We start from the raw sequence: 20,691 nt of genomic DNA on the forward strand, positions 1-20,691 counted from the left end.
GCAAATCTATGTTCCATATTACGAATAAGACCCTGGTAGTTTTCACAATAGCCTCCATAATCCTCGTCAATTTTATGAATGGTCGACTGGGTGCTGGGGCTGATACTAATATTTGCCCTGTTAATTCAACCAACTATGACAAGATATTCGTCGTTCGACATAACCTTTATTAGTATTTTTGACAAACGCTCGTCGTTGTACGACAACCCCTTGTCAAAATGAGTTTACAGTGTAGACGGTTTGGGCCTTCAGAGGCCAGTTTAACCCTCCACGGCCCGGTCCTATAGGTTTTCTACTGTATTCACCAGATACACACCCACCTTTTTCGCAAAAACACTTCTTATATCCATCTCATTTCTAAATTCTACCTGACTCAAACCAGATCTTCATCTTAGGGCCTTGACCAGATCCACAAAACGAAACCGGTTGGCGCAATAAACATATCAGATATGTCTCTTCTGCGCTGAATTTGAAAATTTACGCGCTAAAGCGCTAAACTGCTGCATGTTTTAGACGGTGTTAATTCTACCTGCAAAGCACAGATTATCCGTGACAGAAACGGCACCGTAGCCCATCTTTTTGTGTTTAGTTGGTTGAATCGTGTTTAAAGTAAAGAGCGAATCTCAGACATTGGAGTGCTCTCAAAAGTGGGGGGGGGGGGCCACACACATTACTGGCCCCCCCACTCCAAAATGGTGGGGTGGCCGTGGCCCCCCTGGCCCCCCCGGTTCCTACGCCTATGTTAGACACGGTACTTCTAGGCCAACCATCATCATGATGGTTCAACATCGGCAAAAAAGCAAAAATATGTCACTTAATTAAACATAAGATTGCTGGCTTCAAAATAATGCTACAGTTTCCAACTGTATTTCATTACTATTCAGTAATGATTATTCAGCATAATTATTCATCATAATTTATTTATTATATTCAGCTATTATTCAGCATAACAATGGGCAAAGAAGTGGAGGAAACTTGTTCAAAATTTGGGCTCTTTATTTGCATTAGAATTTGAGAAAATAGACCTTCAAAGTTCGAAACGTTTTTTTCCGGGGGGGGGGGGGCAACCCAGCCCCCGTTCGCGAACTCCAGAATCCCTTTACCGTGACGTTACCACGGCGGTAGAATCTCCCTTCACCCATAGGCATGCATGCAAATTTCATCATCTTTCAAGCGAGCTGGAGAAGAAAAAAACAAGGATTATATTTCATCAAAAGTTGTACCAATGTGACAATGAGTTCGCCTCATTACGATAAATAGGGCTGAAACTAAAAAAATAGGACTATATCGAACCAAATTCAGCAATTCAAATGACCCATTCATTTGAACGTGAAGGATTTCCTATGATGACGTCACCACGGCGCCTTTATTTCCCGTGAACCAGCCTGAGTAGTAAAGGAATCTTGGGGCACCGGTACAGCTAACAAAATACCTTAATTAAGTAAAAAAATGATGTTAAATAAGCATGAGTACGTTGTTTGCTTATTTATTTGCTACCATTACCAACAGAGATACCTTCCACTGACAGCTCAAGTCATTAGTCAAAGAAGTAGATTACTGGGTTTTCGCGAAACTATGTCATGATTTTAATTTTTTTGTAGGAAAATTGTTTTTTTTTATTAGGATTGAAATTGTAAAGTACCAAGATGCGTATAATTATTGGAATACCTACATAGTTTTAGGCATTTAAGCAATAAGAAAATACTGTAAAGGAGTGCTGCTTCACTTGAATTTCTTGGAAATGAAAAGCCAATGGAGCATTAACCCGCGCCGGGCCGGTATTCGACGCCAGCCGCGCCGGGCCTCGAAATATATGAACACCTCGCCCCGCTAACTGGTCTCCTGGGCCACGTAGCGACACGCGGTAAGCAGCATTCGCTAGAGCGTCAAAAATCATGACAAAAGAACTCAGTCATTTTTAGGCCAGGTCAAACTTCAGGTCACCAGAGGTCATCAAAGGTCAAATTTTGTCTATTTCAGCTTTTTTTGACACGTTGGCGCATAACTCGGGAACGAATAAAGCTAGCAAATCGCGTAAAAGCGTATTCGATAGGTCTCTAAACGTGTTTTCTTCCAAAAGCTGCACTCAAATATAACCTAAGATAAATTATTTGTCATCCAAAAGGGCAAAACTCAATAGCCATTTTATGCAACGATGTTTTTTTTCAGTAAAACCTTTTGGCTCAAGTAAGCCACCACATTTATTTTACCAATACCTATCGCGTTTCTCTCGTCAAGACGCCTCGATTGAACTAAAAGTTGACCTCGAAAGGCATTTTATAAGTTTGACCTAAGGACAATGTCATGACCTGACCAGAGGGGCATGTTGCGTAGTAGCCTATCCGTATCGTTGACCTGAACACGTCCAAGGTGTTTTCATCGTTCTAGCACGCCTCTATCAAACGTTATTGTCAAAAAACTGCTGGAGACCTTTCTTGACCTGATATGACCTCAGGAACATAAAGAAGGGTTGCGGGTGCAAGTTTCCGATTTGGTGTGTCATGTTTACGTGTGATCCGACGTTTGAGTGTGTTTAGAATGACGTTCGTCCGAATGATGTGCTTGACAATTTTCTCCCATTTGACACTTAGTAATGGAGAGAGAGAGAGAGAGAGAGAGAGAGAGAGAGAGAGAGAGAGAGAGAGAGAGAGAGAGAGAGAGAGAGAGAGAGAGAGAGAGAGAGAGAGAGAGAGCAAAAATGATCTGGCCTTAGGTCACCAATATCGAAATTTGGAGATAAACTTTTCATACATACTGTTACGTTTATCAATCGCTGAAAGTTTCAAAGCGATCGTTCAGTCGGTGTAGCTATGACGAGCATTCCAACTTCTTATGAGGTAAGGTCACTTGGGGTGACCTGATGACCTGACTTAAGGCGACCTGGGTCTGAAATGTTATCAATGTGTGCAGAAAAAGTGCATGCACAAGTTCGCTAAAATAGCGGCGCTCCGCGCCTACCGGGGGAGGGTGTCTAAATACCCATCCCCCTGTCCCCGGGCGGTTTCATCAAATCCTGCGTGTTCACTTCACAAGTTTTCAGATAGATTTCATCTATTGTTTGTAATGTTTCTCCCCATATTTCTCTTAAATGGGGTGATTGCATTGTGACTTTTACGTCAAACACATTTTTGATTAACATAAAGTAAACAAATGTTTTGCAGCATTTGGCTGGTCAAAGAAGGTCAAATGATAATGAATATTTCTATGTATTCATCTCGAAACGCTGGTCGACAGTTTTGCCGTAACAGTTTTGCCATATATAATATAAACCACAAACCAGTAAGGTCCTGCAGTTGCGGGTTTGTGAAAGTAGACTGTTGTCAGTGCCATGCGGAACTCAACAGCTGTTTTGTTTCGCCAATAGTTGCCCGAGGCAGTTTCACCCAATCGATTCTGCAGCAAGTCCAGGTAAGAGTCGAGTAAGAGCCGGGGTAAGAGCAGCCGGCTGTCGTCACCGGGCGGGACCGGTCTAAACTGTCGATCGCCACCGCGCCACCGGTTTGAGGAGACAATCGTGCCGCAGCGGGGGACAACCGGCGCCCAACTGGCTCGGCGGCCGCCTGCTCTTCCGCGCTGTATCCGGTGCTGGGCCGGCGTCGGCAGTTGAGGACCGCGCGACACGCCGGCCGGTAGCTGTCGCACGCTGCACTCCCGCCATCACTGTCCGTGAGCTACCGATATAGACCGATTGTGGCAGACGTAGAAGCAACAGAAGTAATTCCACCAGCAGCACTGTCGGCGCAGGTACAAGCAGCAGCGGCAGATAGGAGCACCAGCAGCAGTGAGGTCAGCGTCTGGGACGGGGACGGCAGTGTTGGTGTCAGCGGTGACTGTGGCAGTAGCCGCACAGGCAGCAGACAGCAGCGACTGGGCCAATAGCAGTTCAAGCAGCAGCAGTTGTGAGATCTGCGTCGCCTGTCACGCTTCGCCTGGACAGCGGACGCGTCGGCACCATGGGTGGGTCCCCGATCTGGGAGGAGCTGGAGACCATGGAACTGCTGGATATCTGGCGACAGGCGCGCCTCCAGTCGGCTCTGCGCACCAACGTCCGCAACAAGTGGATCTGGGAGCACGTCGCCGACCAGCTGTGGCACCGCGGCTTCGTGCGCAGCGGCGAACAGTGCAAGAACAAGGTGCACAACCTGTTGTGTGTCTACCGAAACGTGTGCCGCGGCCGTCTGCCGCGCTGGAGGTGCCGCTACTTCGACCTGCTGCACCGCGTGGCCTCCGCCAAAGACGTCTCGGACCTGGAGGAGCCGTCAGAGGTCGCGGAGAAGAGCCGGCCGCTGCAGAGACTGTCCGAGCCGGCCGCCCTGTCTCCGCCCCCGGTCCGCTCCGGGCAGACAGCCGCCGGGTCGGAGAGAAGCAGAGCGCGTACCTCGCCCGACACGGGCCGGGTCGGCTATGGGGTGGAGGAGGGGAGGCTCGGTACTGCCGCAGGTGACCGTCCTGGCTCGGAGAGGGTGCGCTGCCGATCGGAGGGCCAGCCGGAGCCTTCCCCGGGAGCCCGCTGTGGCTCGGAGGAGGGCGGTCTCTCGCCTCCGGCCGGTCGGCAGCGGGCGCGCCGCGACCCTCCGGCGCTGGTGCCCATCGCGCACCGGCAGGTGCCGGCCGCCGGCGCCGGTCTGCCGCTCTGCTCGGAGGAGGTTCGCGTGCTGCTCGCCCGACTCTGGGGACAGCGGCTGCACGCAGAGCTGCTGCAGCGCGTCCGGCAGACGGGCGGCCTGAAGGCGCTCCGGGACGGCGCCCTCCGCAGCCAGCCGTACCCCACCGTCCGGCCGCCTCCCGCGCGGGACCCGGCCGCGCCTCACCGGAACATCATCACCGTCACAGCGCCGACGGCCGGCGGCGGCGGCGCGGCGTCCGACCGGCCCGGCACGGTGATCGCCCAGGTGCCGCTGCTGCCCTCCTTCCGCGAGAGGACCTGCTCCGTGTCCCCCGGCGCCGACCAGCCCGTGAAGGAGGTCTCTGGCAGGCGGCTGAGCCCGCCCGCTGCCTCCCATGACCTGCTCGCCGGCGCGTGGGACCGCTGCGGCGCCTCGGGCCGCTCGGCAGAGGCGCTCCGCGGGCTGAGCTCGCGCGGCCTGGTACTGCTGCCCGGCGGCCACGGACCGCGCGGCGTCACCGCCGTGGGCGGCGGTGTCATCCGCGTCGATATCGACTAGGACATTGTCGGCGTGGATGGCACAGCAAGTACCACTGGTGGATCCAGAAAGGGTCCGCTGGCAGATCCAGAAAGGATCCGCTGGTAGATCCAGAAAGGATCCGCTGGCGGATCCAGGTATTGGACGCCGCGGGGCGTACCACTTCTGTGATTGAATGTCACTAATTTGTAATCGTGTTTATTATTGTTATGGAGGTAATAATATAACATATTGCATTAGATAGCAACGTTGGTTTAGAAGTTGGGGCGTTCCACGACAAATCGACAAATAAAAAATTAAATTTGCACCCTCATATTTTATTCTTCGTTGAAAACTGGTGTAAGGGGTTGTGATGGGCGGGGAAGCCAGCTGTGGCAAGGATTTTTTTCTTCGAACAACGGTTTCCGAGATATAGCCTCGGGCAATTCCTGGAGTTCGCGCTGCAGCCCTATGTTTGGCGGCCTATAACTCAGAAACTATTGGTTTTTTACAATAAAAACTTAATATGGTTCAACTCACAATCAACCAACAAACATTTTGGCTATCTCGGATTTTCAATTTTTGAAAATTTTGATCACGTGACCTTTTGTCCTATTTTTCGAAGAGTGACCTTGATATTTTCCCCACTGAAAGTTGCAATTTTGTTTGATGACGATTAAAGCCTTATCAATTGTCATTCATATGCGATATTAAAAAAAGTGGTTATCGCCCTGCGTTGACCTCAGGTCAGGTCATTTTTATGACCTGTCCATTATTACGAGCGGGAGCGACAGCGAGATCTCGAGAATAAAGCAAGATAGCGACAAGCGGTAAACGGTAAAGGGTACACACGGATAAGGTCTATAATTTTTACTGAGGGCATTTTCAGGTCAGGTCAAAGATGACGTCATAGGCGCTAAAAGGAAGTCAAAATAGCGGCACTATACATATATATGAAGTTTTTCTCGAATAACATTCAAGGTATCCCAGCTAGGAACAAACTAATAGCACCATCGTGATCCTCTCGTCGATCCGCATCGAAACATATGTATGTTGACCTCGAAAGGTCGAAAGGTCAAAAGTTGACCGTAGATCACGTGACCTAAGGTCAACTTTTGACCTTTCGACCTTTCGAGGTCAACATACATATGTTTCGATGCGGATCGACGAGAGGATCACGATGGTGCTATTAGTTTGTTCCTAGCTGGGATACCTTGAAAGTTATTCGAGAAAAACTTCATATATATGTATAGTGCCGCTATTTTGACTTCCTTTTAGCTCCTGTGACGTCATCTTTGACCTGACCTGAAAATTACCGCAGTAAAAATTATAGACCTTATCCGTGTGTACCCTTTACCGTTTACCGCTTGTCGCTATCTTGCTTTATTCTCGAGATCTCGCTGTCGCTCCCGCTCGTAAAAATGGAGAGGTCATAAAAATGACCTGACCTGAGGTCAACGCAGGACGATAACCACTTTTTTATTATCGCATATGAATGACAATTGATAAGGCTTTAATCGTCATCAGACAAAATTGCGACTTTCAGTGGGGAAAATATCAAGGTCACTCTTCGAAAAATAGGACAAAAGGTCACGTGATCAAAATTTTCAAAAATTGAAAATCCGAGATAGTCAAAATGTTTGTTGGTTGATTGTGAGTTGAACCATATGAAGTTTTTATCGTAAAAAAAAACAATAGTTTCTGAGTTATAGGCCGCCAAACATAGGGCTGCAGCGCGAACTCCAGGAATTGCCCGAGGCTATATCTCGGAAACCGTTGTTCGAAGAAAAAAATCCTTGCCACAGCTGGCTTCCCCGCCCATCACAACCCATTAGACCAATTTTAAGCAAAAAATAAAATATAAGGGTGCAGGGCACTTGTCGATTTGTCGTGGAACGCCCCAGTTGTGCTAAGGCACTTGTTATTTTGCTAAGAAATGTCATCAATACTTGGCAGAAACAAGGCAATGCTTGAAATGACAATACGTAAGGTGATACACTGCATGTTTATAGGTACATGTCTCTATATTAATTATTGCTTGTCAGGATTGTATGCCCCGTATATGCATTATTGTTTATTGTTTTAATCATGAAGAGAAATACACGGATTTTAACCATGCTCGAAGTTTCAACAATGAAACCCATCATTTTGCCTAATAACGAGAAACGACTATACCTATAGGTAGGTACCTTTATGACTGTTGTTCGTTATTTGCATCTGCTTTTTCCCTGCATAGGTGCGGAAAGCAGTATGAATGCCAACAGGCGACAAGATCTCAATAAGAAACGGCAGTTTACGTTTTATTGATATATTTAAAAAAACACACAAACACAAAACATTAAGGATATACAACAACGCATTCAGCGGTGAGCGTAAGCGACTGAAATTTTGTAACTATACCTAATAGGTACACTTATTTATTTTCCGGCACTCGACACAGCCTTCAGAAGTTATAGGCCACGGACAATGGTTTTTAAGTAACGATTCAGAAGTTATTGGCCACTAACCGAGGACCACAGAAAAGGGTTACCGCTACTAAGCGTCACTTCAATAGAACTGGATTGCACCGATAATTCCTACTTTTACCATGTCCAACTCGTGCGTTACACATGTAATCTGGTTTAGCTGCTGATGACTTTTGTCAGTGCTGCAAGCGATACGCGCTTTGTCGACTTATTGTATATCCAGGGGTGTAAAGTCAGGTGATTACGAAGGCCATAAGACGGCGGCACTTTTGGAAATCCCCCAATCTCCCGTCTCGGGGGCATTGCAGGGTCTTAAAGAAACTCTGCAAGTGCAGAGGCCAGAGGGCCCCTAATGCTGAAACAAATGCTGGTTGATCATAGGCGCGGGAACCGAGGGGGGGGGGGCAGTGGGGGCAGCTTGCCCCCCTCTCCCAACTCTGGCTCCGTGGGGGCGGTGCCCCCACAACTTTGAGAAGGAATACCGCACTTTTTTGCAAATGTTTTCTTTTTTTGTTGAAAAAGCCAAGGGATGAAAAAGACGTGGCCTAAAACCGGTTAGAAAACATGAGTTGGGGTTACCCTAGGTTGATCTCTATTATGGTGTGCCCCCCCCCCCAGTCTGAAAGTAGTTTCCGCACCCCTGTGGTTGATGGTATTGACGTAGCGATGCAGCAGCCAGCTGAATAACCGATGTTGGACCCTCGGACACCTCCCTCGGTTCACCGTCAAGGCATTTCCGCTGCATGTCGTCCTCGAAGAACATCGGGCCGATGATAGATGTTATGTGCGCACACCATGCTCTGTTCTACTTCTAATGATATGCCGATTGCGATGAAATTATGAATGTGTCTGTAGATGAGGTATGCTGAAAGGGTCTTCTTAGGTCCGAACACTGAGCGGCATTGGAGCTTTGTTTCAACTTTGAACCATGTCTGGAGTTGAAATTTCATCAGTCATCACTTCACTTTTTCTTCCTGCTCAGTCTTGTCATCGTCAAAAGTGGTTTAAATATGCCAGAAAATAATGTTATGCATATGCCATGCACTTGCTGGAATTTGACGACCTTTGGATTTTTAGTTCGCGAGATATAGGCATATGTTGGTATGTATTTCAATCACTACCTTTCCATGACACGTCTAAATCGATTTAGCGAAATTTCATGTGCGTTTTTCTTGGATACTATTCACTTTATGCAAAAAAATGATCATGTATATGGTTTTAGCCAAGATTACTAGAACATAGTTTTAGCTAGCACCTAACTCTATTTACATTTTAGAATTTAGATGATGCCTAAATGCTATGATGGAGCCAATCCATTTTGCAAAATCGGCTTAACTTGTGCCATGGAAACGTAGCCAATGAGAGCCTTACTTTTGAGTTTTAGGATACTCTGTAGATAGAAAACGACAATATTGTTCAAATACATAAGAAAAGTGCAAAGCTATCGGTATTAAATACCTTAATCACTGCGGTTGAATACTAAAAAATGTTAGTATACACAAGCCGTTTTCACGACGAAATAGCGGGTACCTAATAGATGCCTGTTTGGTCCTTTGATACCTCATGAATTTTAGTAGTTTCCTTTGATGCCTTAGGAGTTTTAGGAGTTCTTTGTAGTAGGTTTTCTACCTTTCGAATAAGTGGCCCGTTACTTTGCTGTTTTTCTACTAAATATTACATTAATTTATTTTATCTAAGGGTTTACCACTCACGTAAACCTAAAGCGTAAGCACGTTTATGAAATCAGCATATCTATATAATGCTAGTACAATGATAAGGAAATATACTGAGCTGCCAGCTGCGGGTGACCGAGCTCTCCCAATTCCACGCTGGTTTGGCTTTGGAGCCGCAGCAGACGGCGGAAGTCTACCCCAAAAGTTTCTGCTAATTCCAAAACTCCTCAGATTTTGATTCCTTACGACCTGCTATGCTGTTTAACTTTAAAACAAATGTTTCCTGATAAAGATGTTCAGGTTTCATTTTCTCCTCGAAAAACTGTACAATGTACCTACATTTTAGTTCATTTCGGGCGCCGCAAGGAGACGGGGGGCATTGGCCCCAAATTCCCACCCTGGAACCGCCAGTCAACAATCTTTATCAATATTACATATTTACGCATCCTAAAATTTCATGAAGCCCTAAAAATTGTTACAAATTTGCATGCGTTTTAGAAACTTTAAAGGTTTAGGCTGAGGGCATAACATTTCTTAAATGCACGAATATTGATTAATGATTGCGTAATTTAAATTATAGTTATTTGCATAACTGCAGAGCTACACGATGGATTTGTGATTTTCATCGAATGAAATATTCCCTTACCATTCTATCATCTTATTACCCTGACCCCTAGCAAGCCTTAGGTTATCGACACTTTGAAAACTAGAATCATAAACCTCTGTGTCAACCTCCATATTATATACCTATTGGTGCGTAAAGGTCTAGGCCAGAATAAACAGCAAATAACTTCATATGAAGCAATAATTGGATAAGAAGCGAAATCAAAACAAATTAATGATGTGCACATCCAGGCTCTGATTGGCGGAGATTCAATTTCATCACTCGGCGCAGAGCGTTGATTGGTCGGGGACGAGGGCCTTGCTGACGTCTATACACCCAATAACCTCCCGTAGCAGCAGTGTCATAATGCGGCCAACGTGCCTCTGTGGGGAATGTTTTAAAGATTGGCTGTAAACATCGGCTGACAGAAGGTCATCGCTGATCAGCAGCCGTTCGTCGCTGACCAAGCGATCTCACTATTCAATAAGCCCAAAGAAAGCCGGACGAGGCGGTATTTATAATGGTTATGTAATGGATATTATACATTCTAACTGTAAAATATAAATTTCTATTCGAGGTCACCTCATCCATAATTTAATTACTTATGTATTTAGCCAAAGACGCCTAGGAACGATTGCAGATAACGCTATGGGCAGCGTGTCAGGCCTCAAAGATTCTTAACACAGTCGATAGGCGATTCTGAACGTCATGACTCATGAGCTTCATTTTGTTGATCACATAGTTTGTTTATCGGACCACTGTCACTTTGATACTCGAGTGCTTTCTCCTTTCAGAGACATTAAATGCCATTTCGTATGTTGCCAGGTTTTGGAGAAGGTGAACCAGGCACTGGCCTCGCGAGTCAAAGGCCAACTGAGCTCCGAGGCCAAACAGCAGGCGCTCTTCAGCCTCCTCGGAAAGGAATTTGTCCGGCAGCATTTTCCGCACCACAAGTTCAACACGAAAATACTGGTGAGTCTGATACGCCATACCTTGTGATACAAATAATTCACGCTCTATCACCTGATGGTCACGCTTCGATTAAACAACGTATCTTTATTACATTTTTTTCTTCTAAGATTTCTCCCGTATGAATATTTTAGAGGTCACTTACATAACAAGAATGACATATTTAACGACATGGTATATTTATTTAGGCGGGTTACCGTCACTCGTGTGCGTAGGAAGTAGGAACGGCTGGAAAATTGTGAGTTCATGGGTGCAGAAACCCAGCCTTGCCGATGGAGTGGGGGGGGGGATAGGAAAAGTCACCGGGATGGGGTATCGTGTTCTTTCTCTTCTTTGGTATGCGTTGCCACCGATATTAGAAAAGGGTTTCAGGCGGGAGGCTTACATATTGTGAGCTTCGAGGACGTAGATGTCGAAAAAGTGCATACCGAAAATTGCATTTTTAGGCATTGATAATATCAATCTTTTACGCAACGGTGAACGGATTACCGCAAAATGCAAAAGCAGCTAAACTGGCCATTTTTGAAGACATCAGGCTAAAACTTCCTCAAGTGGGTCGTCGATAGGTGCCCTATCTTATGTGTTCCGTTTTTCTTCCGCCTGAACACAAAAGTAAGTTTTAAAGACCATCAGAGTAGCAAATGCCTCGAAAGATGGGTAGAGGGCATGCTATCCTGAATTCGTCCTACTGCGTGGGAGTATTGTTGATGAGACAAGCCGGAGTTTTGTTCCAGATTATTGCGGGTGCAATCTGCAGAATAGATTGCCTGCACCCACTGAAGAACTATTGAGGTGCACTGCACCCACTGCACCCATGATTCCTACGCTTATGACTCCACTCCATCATAAAAAACGTTATTTTCTTTTTCTGCTCCCTTCTGTTGTGACTTGTCTCATGCCTTTATCAGTAAAGATGTTGGTTTTAAACAGACATGGGCACGGATCCCAGACGACCAAACACGAAAATCAAGATGACCACTAGATTAGTGGTCTTTAAGCGTGGAATTATGGTGGAAAACATGGCTAATAGATGTCTCTCAACGAACCAACTATTTTGCATTCCCTCAGAGTTCACAGTTCTGAGAAAATCCCTCAAGATCCATCTCGGATGAGTCGGATCCATGGTCACGAATCATGGATCCGAGATGGATCTTGAGGGATTTTCTCAGAACTGAAGGAATGCAAAATAGTTGGTTCATTGAGAGGCTTCTATGATCCATGTTTTCCACCATAATTTCATGCTTGAAGCTGCTTGAAGACCGTCAATCTAATGGTCATCTCGATTTCCGTGATTGGTTGTCTGGGATCCGTGCACATGTCTGGTTTTAAATGGCACTTCCGTTCTACTCACAACCAATACCAATTTTGCAGCTTGAAATAACAAAAGTTTTGTATAACTATCTAAATTATACCTATAGTATTATCATGGTATTATCATAATGTACATAGGTACGTATCACACGATATGAAGTCTTTAAAGTAAATAATGTACCTAATCGTTTTATGGGCCGAGAGTAGATACGCGTGTGTACATATTTAGAAAATATTGAAAATATTTCATTGTATTCTAAGGTTTGTTTGCATTCAGTTTTCCTTGAAGCTCGCTATAAATTTGTTTAACCCACTCCGTTAGGAAGCATACTTTGTCCATTGCTTCAGCGATGAGAGGCGCAGGATGGTAATGCTGTGCTATTGCATTCCACTCTAATATTTCGTAACGATTCCGTCCACATCCCGACTGTTTCTCGGAAATGTGTCACACGCGGGGCAGTCGCCTGTCAAATGTGCAGCTGAGACCGGCTCGATAGCCGTCAGGATAATATGGAGTCTGTGTCACCGTGCCCGACCGCAGCACCCGGCCGGGACGTGGCCGTCGCATTTAGAAAGCGTCGTGCACTGACAGGATGGGATAAAACTGGCTTAACTGGATGGGTCGGATATCGCACAGTGTGCGGCCACGCGGCTCGTCTAGAAAGCCCACTTGACCATAAATATCGCGTTGCAAATACCTGCATTTCAGGTAAGGCAGCTTCCTGAGAAGAATATAAAATAGGCATCCTCAAACTAGACACCTACCACCATAGAGTTTTTACTTTAACCCTCGCCGGACCTATTGGTTTTCTACATACGCGCCGGCCGAGGGGGGGGGGGCGGGTACGACCCCCCCTCGCCGTTTCGCCCCTGGTGGAGCTAGCGCGTCGCGGAAAAAACGAGCGTGTGCGCCGTTACGAGACGCAGAGATTGGTACCCGATTTTAAGGTCCTAGGTCAACCGGTGACCTCTGAGGTCAGGTCAAGTGCCCCAGGGTACGGTTCAGTTTTTGGTGAATAACTTCGCAAAAAAGGGCCGCAGAGCCGCGATTTTGGCAGCATCGTGTTCGCCTCGCTCAGGCGCGTCGAATGATATACGTTTTGTTCGGGTCAGGTCAACTTGGGGTGTTGACCTCAGGTCAAGGTCAGGTCAGCACCCCCAGGTCACGAAGTTGGTCGAAAGAGGTCATGTCGCATATCATTCGATTCGGCAGGTCTTCCTGAGTCCATTGGTGGCTTTCTTGACTCGCTAGCTCAATTTGATCGGGAGTTATTGACGAAAAACTAATATGACCTTGATGACGTCATAAATGACGTCACGGAAGGTCAACATTGCAAAAGTGACGCATCTAACCTTGCAAGGAGTGCATCAAATCACGATTCTGTGTGCTTGAGATAGTTGGAGATCGTTCCCGGCGCCAGAATAGCAGTTTTCATTTTTCCCCATTGACTTATAATGGTGAGGTCACGAAAATGACCTGACCTCATATGAACTTTAGGAAAAATCCGAGATATACGAGTTGTGAGACTCATAATGGATACTAGATCCTGAAAGTTTCATTTCCCTGTGACATCTCCTCTGGCAGTGAGGGCGTTGCGAAGTTGCGACATCTGAAGACCGTGCAGAGGTTCACTTATGACGTCATAGGTCAGTGACCTGACCTGACCCAAAAATGCGGTTGGTGTCAAAAGATGCGGCTTGGATCAAAGGTCAGGTATGCCAAGTTTCAGCTCTCTATCGCCAGCGTGTTCGGAGCTATCGCGAAAAACCCTATGGGGGGGTGGCACCCGCCCCCCCCCCCTCGGCCGGCGAGGGTTAACGCAAATCATGTCACCACGAAAGTCTTTACAATGACATGATTTGCGTTCCAGCGTTTTCCGTTGTGTTTAAACCACAGGCAGCATCTTTAAGTGACCATCCCACCTTAACATTAGTTTTTAATTGAGGTAACCAAACTGTGGTCCCTGGCTTGCAATTACCGACTTGGGCACTCAGGACATTGAGAAATGCTTTACTTCGGAGATATTTAATTTCAAAGTCAGCAGTTTTCAGATCCAGAAAGGGGTTAATCCATTTGAATGCCCACTTACACTTTGTAACGTCAGCGTAGTTCTAGCGATTTTTAAATCTTATACTAAAACCTTGGTAAGAGACAGTTATTGCTGTGGTGGTAATATGTAAGTAAGTACATACACTGCCTTGCGCTCAACATCTGTCGCACTTCCTTCGCCCCAGTGGGGGGGGGCATATGTTACCACCCTGTCGCGTTTTTTTCGTATAAATAAAAAACCGCGGCGCGTAGCGCCGCGCCGCTTGGGGTAGCTTTTGGTACATCCATTTTTGATAACGTGTGAAATTTTTGACCCCAGGTCATTTCAGGTCAGGTCACCAGGTCAAGTTAACTGACCAAGCCTAAAAAAGTTTGCAATCATGTCCAGCCTGCAGTGTTTGTCAGAGAGGTTTTAAACTTGGTGGATCACATGATGTTATGGGTGCCTACAATTTGTTTATCTCGGATTTTTTATATGCGTGACCTAAGGTCAGGTCAGTGGCGTGAACTTTCCATAATCCATTATAAGTCAATGGAGAAAAACGAAAATGCATCTAGATCCGTGTGTACGCATAGGAACAGTCCAAATATTTCAGGATAACAATGATTTGGACCATCCGTGACGACCAAGGTGTCTTTTTTGCTGATAGCCTCTTGAAAGGTCATCCGAGGTCATTTGAGGCTACAAACAGTTTTTTGCCAATAACTCTCGATTGGAAAGAGATAGAACGCTGGGGTTGGCCTCATTGTGTTTGTCTTGCCGAGACGCATCGACTGATATGCAACATGACCTTTTCCGGTCAGGTCATGACCTTGACCTGAGGTCAAATTTTGAAGTTGACCTTTCAAGGTCAAATTATAGTTCATTCGACGCGTCTCGGCGAGAGGAACACGATTCTGGCATTAGAAATGCCCTAGCTTTTTTTTAGTCAAAAGTTATTGTCGAAAAACACTTTTATAAAAAAACAGCTATTTTTGGAGTTTTTGCCCTCTGGAGGCTAAACCGTTGACCTGAGGTCATTTTTGATGATGACCTTATCAAAAGAAGAGTTCAAAAGCTATCGATTGCTTTTCCCAGCGTTTTTCTAGCTATCATAGTTCCTGAGATAAGGGCATGTTTTCTGAAAAATATAATGACAATTCGCAAATTTTGACCTTCGATGACCTCTGGTGACGCTAATATTGCTCTAAGATGAAAAATGACTGAAATACTTTCAAACGTACGCATCAAGAGCTATCGACTGCTTTTTACCGTGTCTTTCTAGCCCTCTTAGTTTTTTGAGTTAGAGGTGGGTGGTAACATATGCCCCCCCCCACTAGGGCGAAGTTGGCTGAGACCGCCACTGGGGCGCGGGTTAACCCTCGCGGGCCCGGGGGGCGATTTTCGCCCCCCCCCCCCTGGCGAATATTTGCGATAGCTCCCGAACGCTTAGGGATAGGAAAGCGAAACTTTCAGTACCTTTTCTCCCATCAATTTGACATCTTCTGAAGCAAAAAAACTTGGACCTAGCCCCCTTGATGACGTCACAAGGTCCATTTTTCTAGACCCCTGCACGGCAAACTTCGGCGTCACAGACGCAAACTTCAAATAGCTGCTAAAAATAGAGTTTTAGAGATAAAGACAAATTACGAGCACGGCTGTGTAGCGTTTGACCTAGAGAAAAATAGAAAAATTGTTTTGGTGACCTGAGGTCAGAGGTCAGGTCAACGACACCGAAATGTGGTTTTAGTTTTTCGCAAATAACTTCGACAAAAATGGTCCTAGAGCTACGGCAGTGGTACCATCGCATTCGCCTTGTCAAGACGCGTCGAATGATATATATTTTGTTCGGAAAAGGTCAAGTTTTATGTTGACCTCATGTGACCTCGAATGACCTCTGGTTGACCTTGACACATGAAAGGTCGTTTATGATGGATTTGTACCCGCTGATCACGAATCTGGCATCTATTTTCCTCTAAGCCTTCATTTAGAGCTTCCGGATGGCAAAGTTGTCTTATTTATTATTACTAACTTGAATTAGTGAAATAGCCTCTAGCAGGGATACTCTTCAGTGACCTTGACCTTTGAGCAGCCTTGTATCGTAAGGAACCACAAATATGGAACTGATAAGCCTCAAAACATTTCAAAACATCTTGAAAGTTAGCACGCAAGATGTGCGAAAAAGTGCCAAGTTTGAGGTCAATTTTGAGCGTGACCTTGACCTTGACCTTTGATTTGGAGCACATTTTCGGAATCCTCAGATTCTCTTCTTTCGTTTGACACCCAATTTTGCCGGTTTGATGCCGCCTGCCGTCCTCTAGAAGGCTTACTTTGAGATCACTACACATGTGCCGGTTTTTGCCTTTGACCTTGACCTCTGACCTTGAAAATTGACCTGAGGTCAAAAATTTTAGGTTCTTTAGAATCGTCTCGTAAGGACCTTTCGTTTGGTATCGCTTTTGTTTCCGTAGCTCCCTTATTTACGGAGTTAGACAGGGGGGGCGAAAAACGCCCCCCCCCCCGGGCTGCGGTGGTTGGGATTACCCCCCGGGCCCGGCCGGGTTAAGATACCAAATTATTGCTTCCAAATGACGTCATTAGGAACAGCGGTGCCCCAAAAAACAAGCAAAAATAAAAGTCTGATGTCTAAAAAAGCGGTGATTATATTTCGGTGAAATTTGGTAGATATTCATTTTTACCCTTTCTGAACCACGGTACATCACTTAAATGCCAATTCATTAACTTTTTGAAGGTGTGTGTGTGTGGGGGGGGGGGTTATGTGGCCTTGACTACATGCTTTTGTCTGAATGACTGACCAGAGCTGAGAATGGCATGCTTTTAAGCTTATTTCAAATCGTAGGTATATAACCATGTGAAACGTGTAATGCGACTTACATGACCTGACTTACGATTTCATGACTGTATTTATTCATCCGGATCCATGTGATACGGTCAAGCAGGTATGCATGATTTGAGTATGCAGAATGCCACTTGGGCATCTCTCGGCATTCCGAGGCTATCGTGAAGGGTGAAGGAGTTGTTAGGCCGCCAGCGCGCCTGCTGGGTGGTCGAGAACGGCCAGGGCTTACCGCGGGTTACATAAAGACAGGTTGATGTCACTTCCATGATTTCTATCTGCGTAGACGTAGGTATAGGCATCTCAAAGACGTTACTTCATGTTTTCAAACTTGATAGAGAAGGACATGCCTACATTGCATACACAAATGTCAACTTGAGTCTAATAAGATTTATATTCGTGTATTGTTGCACGGGGCTCAGTGAAGGAGTCGGGCAAGAACAGACAAGATAATTCCCGTGTCTTTTACCCCGTGTGAATTAACGACGAAAAATATTGACGGGTATCGGACATGGGACAGATAACTATAAGGGTCACTTGCAGTATGTTGTTCCGTGAGAGGTGGTAGGAACGCGTTGTTACGCAATGCTATTTTAAGAATATGCACAGCTAGCCTGCAATTACAAGGCAACAGGGATTTCCTACCTACTGATAGTTTATTGTAGCTGGTCAATTTAATGACAACTTCCTGGCATATGAGGCTTGTTTTGACCAGCATATCTATTGATTGATGACCTCACTGATGACCATGCAACGGGCTGTGTCGGCAGCTGAACTCATCGGTATTCGCGTATTCATTCATGATTTTACCGTAGTTTTAGGGCCTTGAATTTCACCTAATAGCCGGGCTAATCTTATCACACAGGCTGCACGGTATTTTCCGCGGCCGCAAAAGGTGGGCGAGGCAATGATGAGTAGTGACACTGTGGAGGCTCGTTTCGAGAAGGTATGTTACGGTCAGAAAGGCGTGGCAGGCAGATCGTTTGGATATAAATATAGCTAGTTTTTTTTTTTTGGTACTTACGTAAAAGATCAATCGTGCATTGACTGGTTGTTGTGTGGCAATTTAATCTTATTATTTATATACGGAAACTTTTTATAATGTATGCTTTATATAATTCCAGTTATTTTTCTTTATTAATACTTAAAGAATAATTGATAGACATGGAATTGTTTTTAATTTTTTTATCATAAAGCAAATGATAAATCCGTAAAGCTTTTACAGACAGGCATCAAACAATCTCAAAATGGTATTACAACATACAAATTAATTATCAAAGGCTCGTTTGCGGTCAAAAGTAATCAACACACTGTTTGTTAGAACTGTGCTTTTCTATCGCCGCAAACATCATTCATCTTTATATAGCCGTTATCTTTAACTGCCTAGCCCCCCCCCCTCGTATCTCCGAACTTAACTGGACGGATCCGCAAAATTCAAACGGCATTCGAAAGCCCTGTCATATTTGCCGAAGGAACTCCCAATGTCATTGACCTCGGGGTCACCGATGACGTCACAGGTCAGGTCAAAGATAAAATGTTTTGCCGTTCACGGGTCTTTTAGGGAATGCGCCTTAACCCGCGCCCTGATGGGTCTGCCGAGCAACGCGGTCTGATTGGGGGGGGGGGGCATTTTGCCCCCCCCCCCAAGATCTCGAGAACCACGCAACATAGAGACAAGCGGCAAACAGCGTTGGATAGCCCTAACCCTAACGGTGAACTACCTGGTGACCCAATTTTATTGACCTCCGAGTCTAACCGTTGACGTCACAGGTCAGGTCAAATGTCGAATTTTCACCGTTTACAGGCATTTCAAGAAATGCGTTGTACAATCGAGTAAAATGCATGTCATTGAAAATCACCGTAGGGATGGTCCATGAAACACATATTTTGCTATTTGAGGTCACTGATACCAGGGCAGGTCACAGAGGTCAGGTCACTGAGGGTCAAAATATGTAAATAACATGTGATGCATGGTTTATGGTCCATTTTACATGACAAATGCGATTATGTGGGTCAGGCAGGCTTGGAGGCCAGTTTAGGTTATGTTCTGGTGAAGGTCAGGTCAAGGTCAGGTCGAATAAGGTCAAATTTCAAACTTGATATTTACCTATGCATAAAATGGGTATCAGTTCGATGCAGCTCGTCACGGGGAGTCTAAAGGTGGTCTTTGTTTTGCGCTACGTGGTCTAGAATTGCTAAAAAATGAGTTCAAGAATTTGACGTCATCATTTTTGAACCGTTTTTTCGCTATAACTTGGCCAAAAAAGGAGGTATCGATCTTAAATTGGGTATGTAGATAGAGGTACGCAGTGAATATCATGTGTATTCCGGTTTTTTCGAAAAAGATGGGAATTTTTCGAGTTTTTTTTTCTTTTTTATTTTTTAAAGTCAAAATCCCAAAATTTTCAAAATCCGAGATTGCAGTTTTGTAACGCCATTTGTTCTTTACCCATCCAAATAAAGAACTTTGGAATTGCTTGTTAACTGTAGATTGTGTGAGCATTTCAAGATGTCATGTATTTTACTCATATTTGCTCGAACATGACCTCAGTTTGACCTCAATAACTCCTGACCTAAGGTGGCCTGTGACTTGAAATTGTGTGATGGTGTCAAATTGATGCCAAGGACGGTATTGAAAATTTGGCGGCCCTGCGCGCCGCCGTTTTCCTGCTATTTAAGAAAAACCACGGGGAGCCCGAAATGGCCCCGCCATCAGGGTGCGGGTTAACATCGAGCAAAACGCATTTATCAGCGATAGGGGGTCAGTCGTCTGGTAGATATGTTGCTATTAGAGTTCACTGGTCATACCAGGTCAGGTCACAGGTCAGGTCACCAAGGGTCAGCACATGAACCCAGTTTTACTAGGGCTGTGCGATGCATATTTTATGGCAATTTTTCATTTCCAACTCAATGGTGCTGGTTATAAGACCATCAGGAACGGTTTAGGTCACTTCCTGGTCAGGTAATAAAAGGTCAAATTTCAAATTTGATATTTTTGCATAAAATGGGTATTGTTTCGATGCAGCTCGTCACGTCGAGTCTAATGGTGGTCTTTGTTTTGCTCTACATACGTCGTCTTAACCCGCGCCCCACTGGGGTCTGCGTATAACACAACCTACTGGGGGGGGGGGGGCTATTCATAGCCCCCCTCCTAACTCTGAAACTACTGGGCCGATCGTCAAAATTCAAACGGCGTCTGATAGCCCCGGAAAAACTGTCGAGCAAAACCTAATTTCATTGACCTCAAGGTCACCGATGACGTCACAGGTCAGGTCAAATTAAAAATTATTAGCATATTGGCTTGTTTACGTTTTGGGCTCTGGCCGCCGTTTTACAAGTCAGATCAGGCTTATTTTTGGTTCACACACTCGTGAACAGATGCTCTAGATACCCTGAGGGTACCAAACTTGTACTTTGATTTTCAGGTCAAGGTCAGGTCATCACAGTTCACGAAAATATTATATCATGCGTCGGTCACGTGACACATGTTTTATGGTCCATTTAGGCCAAATATTTCGAATTTGATGTCGTCCGTGTCATTCGAGGTCATTTGGAATCGAATTTAGCTTAGGTCAGGTCACTTTCAGGTCATAAAAGGTCAAATTTTGGAATTGTAATTTTTCAACAGAAAAAGTGTCTAGGGGAAAGTGGGGTAAGAC

General features: G+C 45.4%; 1 protein-coding gene across 1 annotated transcript in view; it reads left to right on the plus strand.

Annotated features, from left to right (window-relative positions):
• LOC122365761 overlaps positions 1 to 20,691 on the plus strand; it is a 120,088-nt gene that overhangs the window by 16,763 nt on the left and 82,634 nt on the right. Inside the window, exon 2 of the mRNA XM_043337250.1 lies at positions 10,691 to 10,837. Within this exon, the coding sequence (XP_043193185.1) occupies positions 10,691 to 10,837 (147 nt within the window). The remainder of the gene's footprint in view (positions 1 to 10,690; positions 10,838 to 20,691) is intronic.

Source organism: Amphibalanus amphitrite, unplaced genomic scaffold, assembly GCF_019059575.1.
Source record: "Amphibalanus amphitrite isolate SeventyFive unplaced genomic scaffold, NRLGWU_Aamphi_draft 000761F_arrow, whole genome shotgun sequence".
Classification (NCBI taxonomy): Eukaryota; Metazoa; Arthropoda; class Thecostraca; order Balanomorpha; family Balanidae; genus Amphibalanus; species Amphibalanus amphitrite.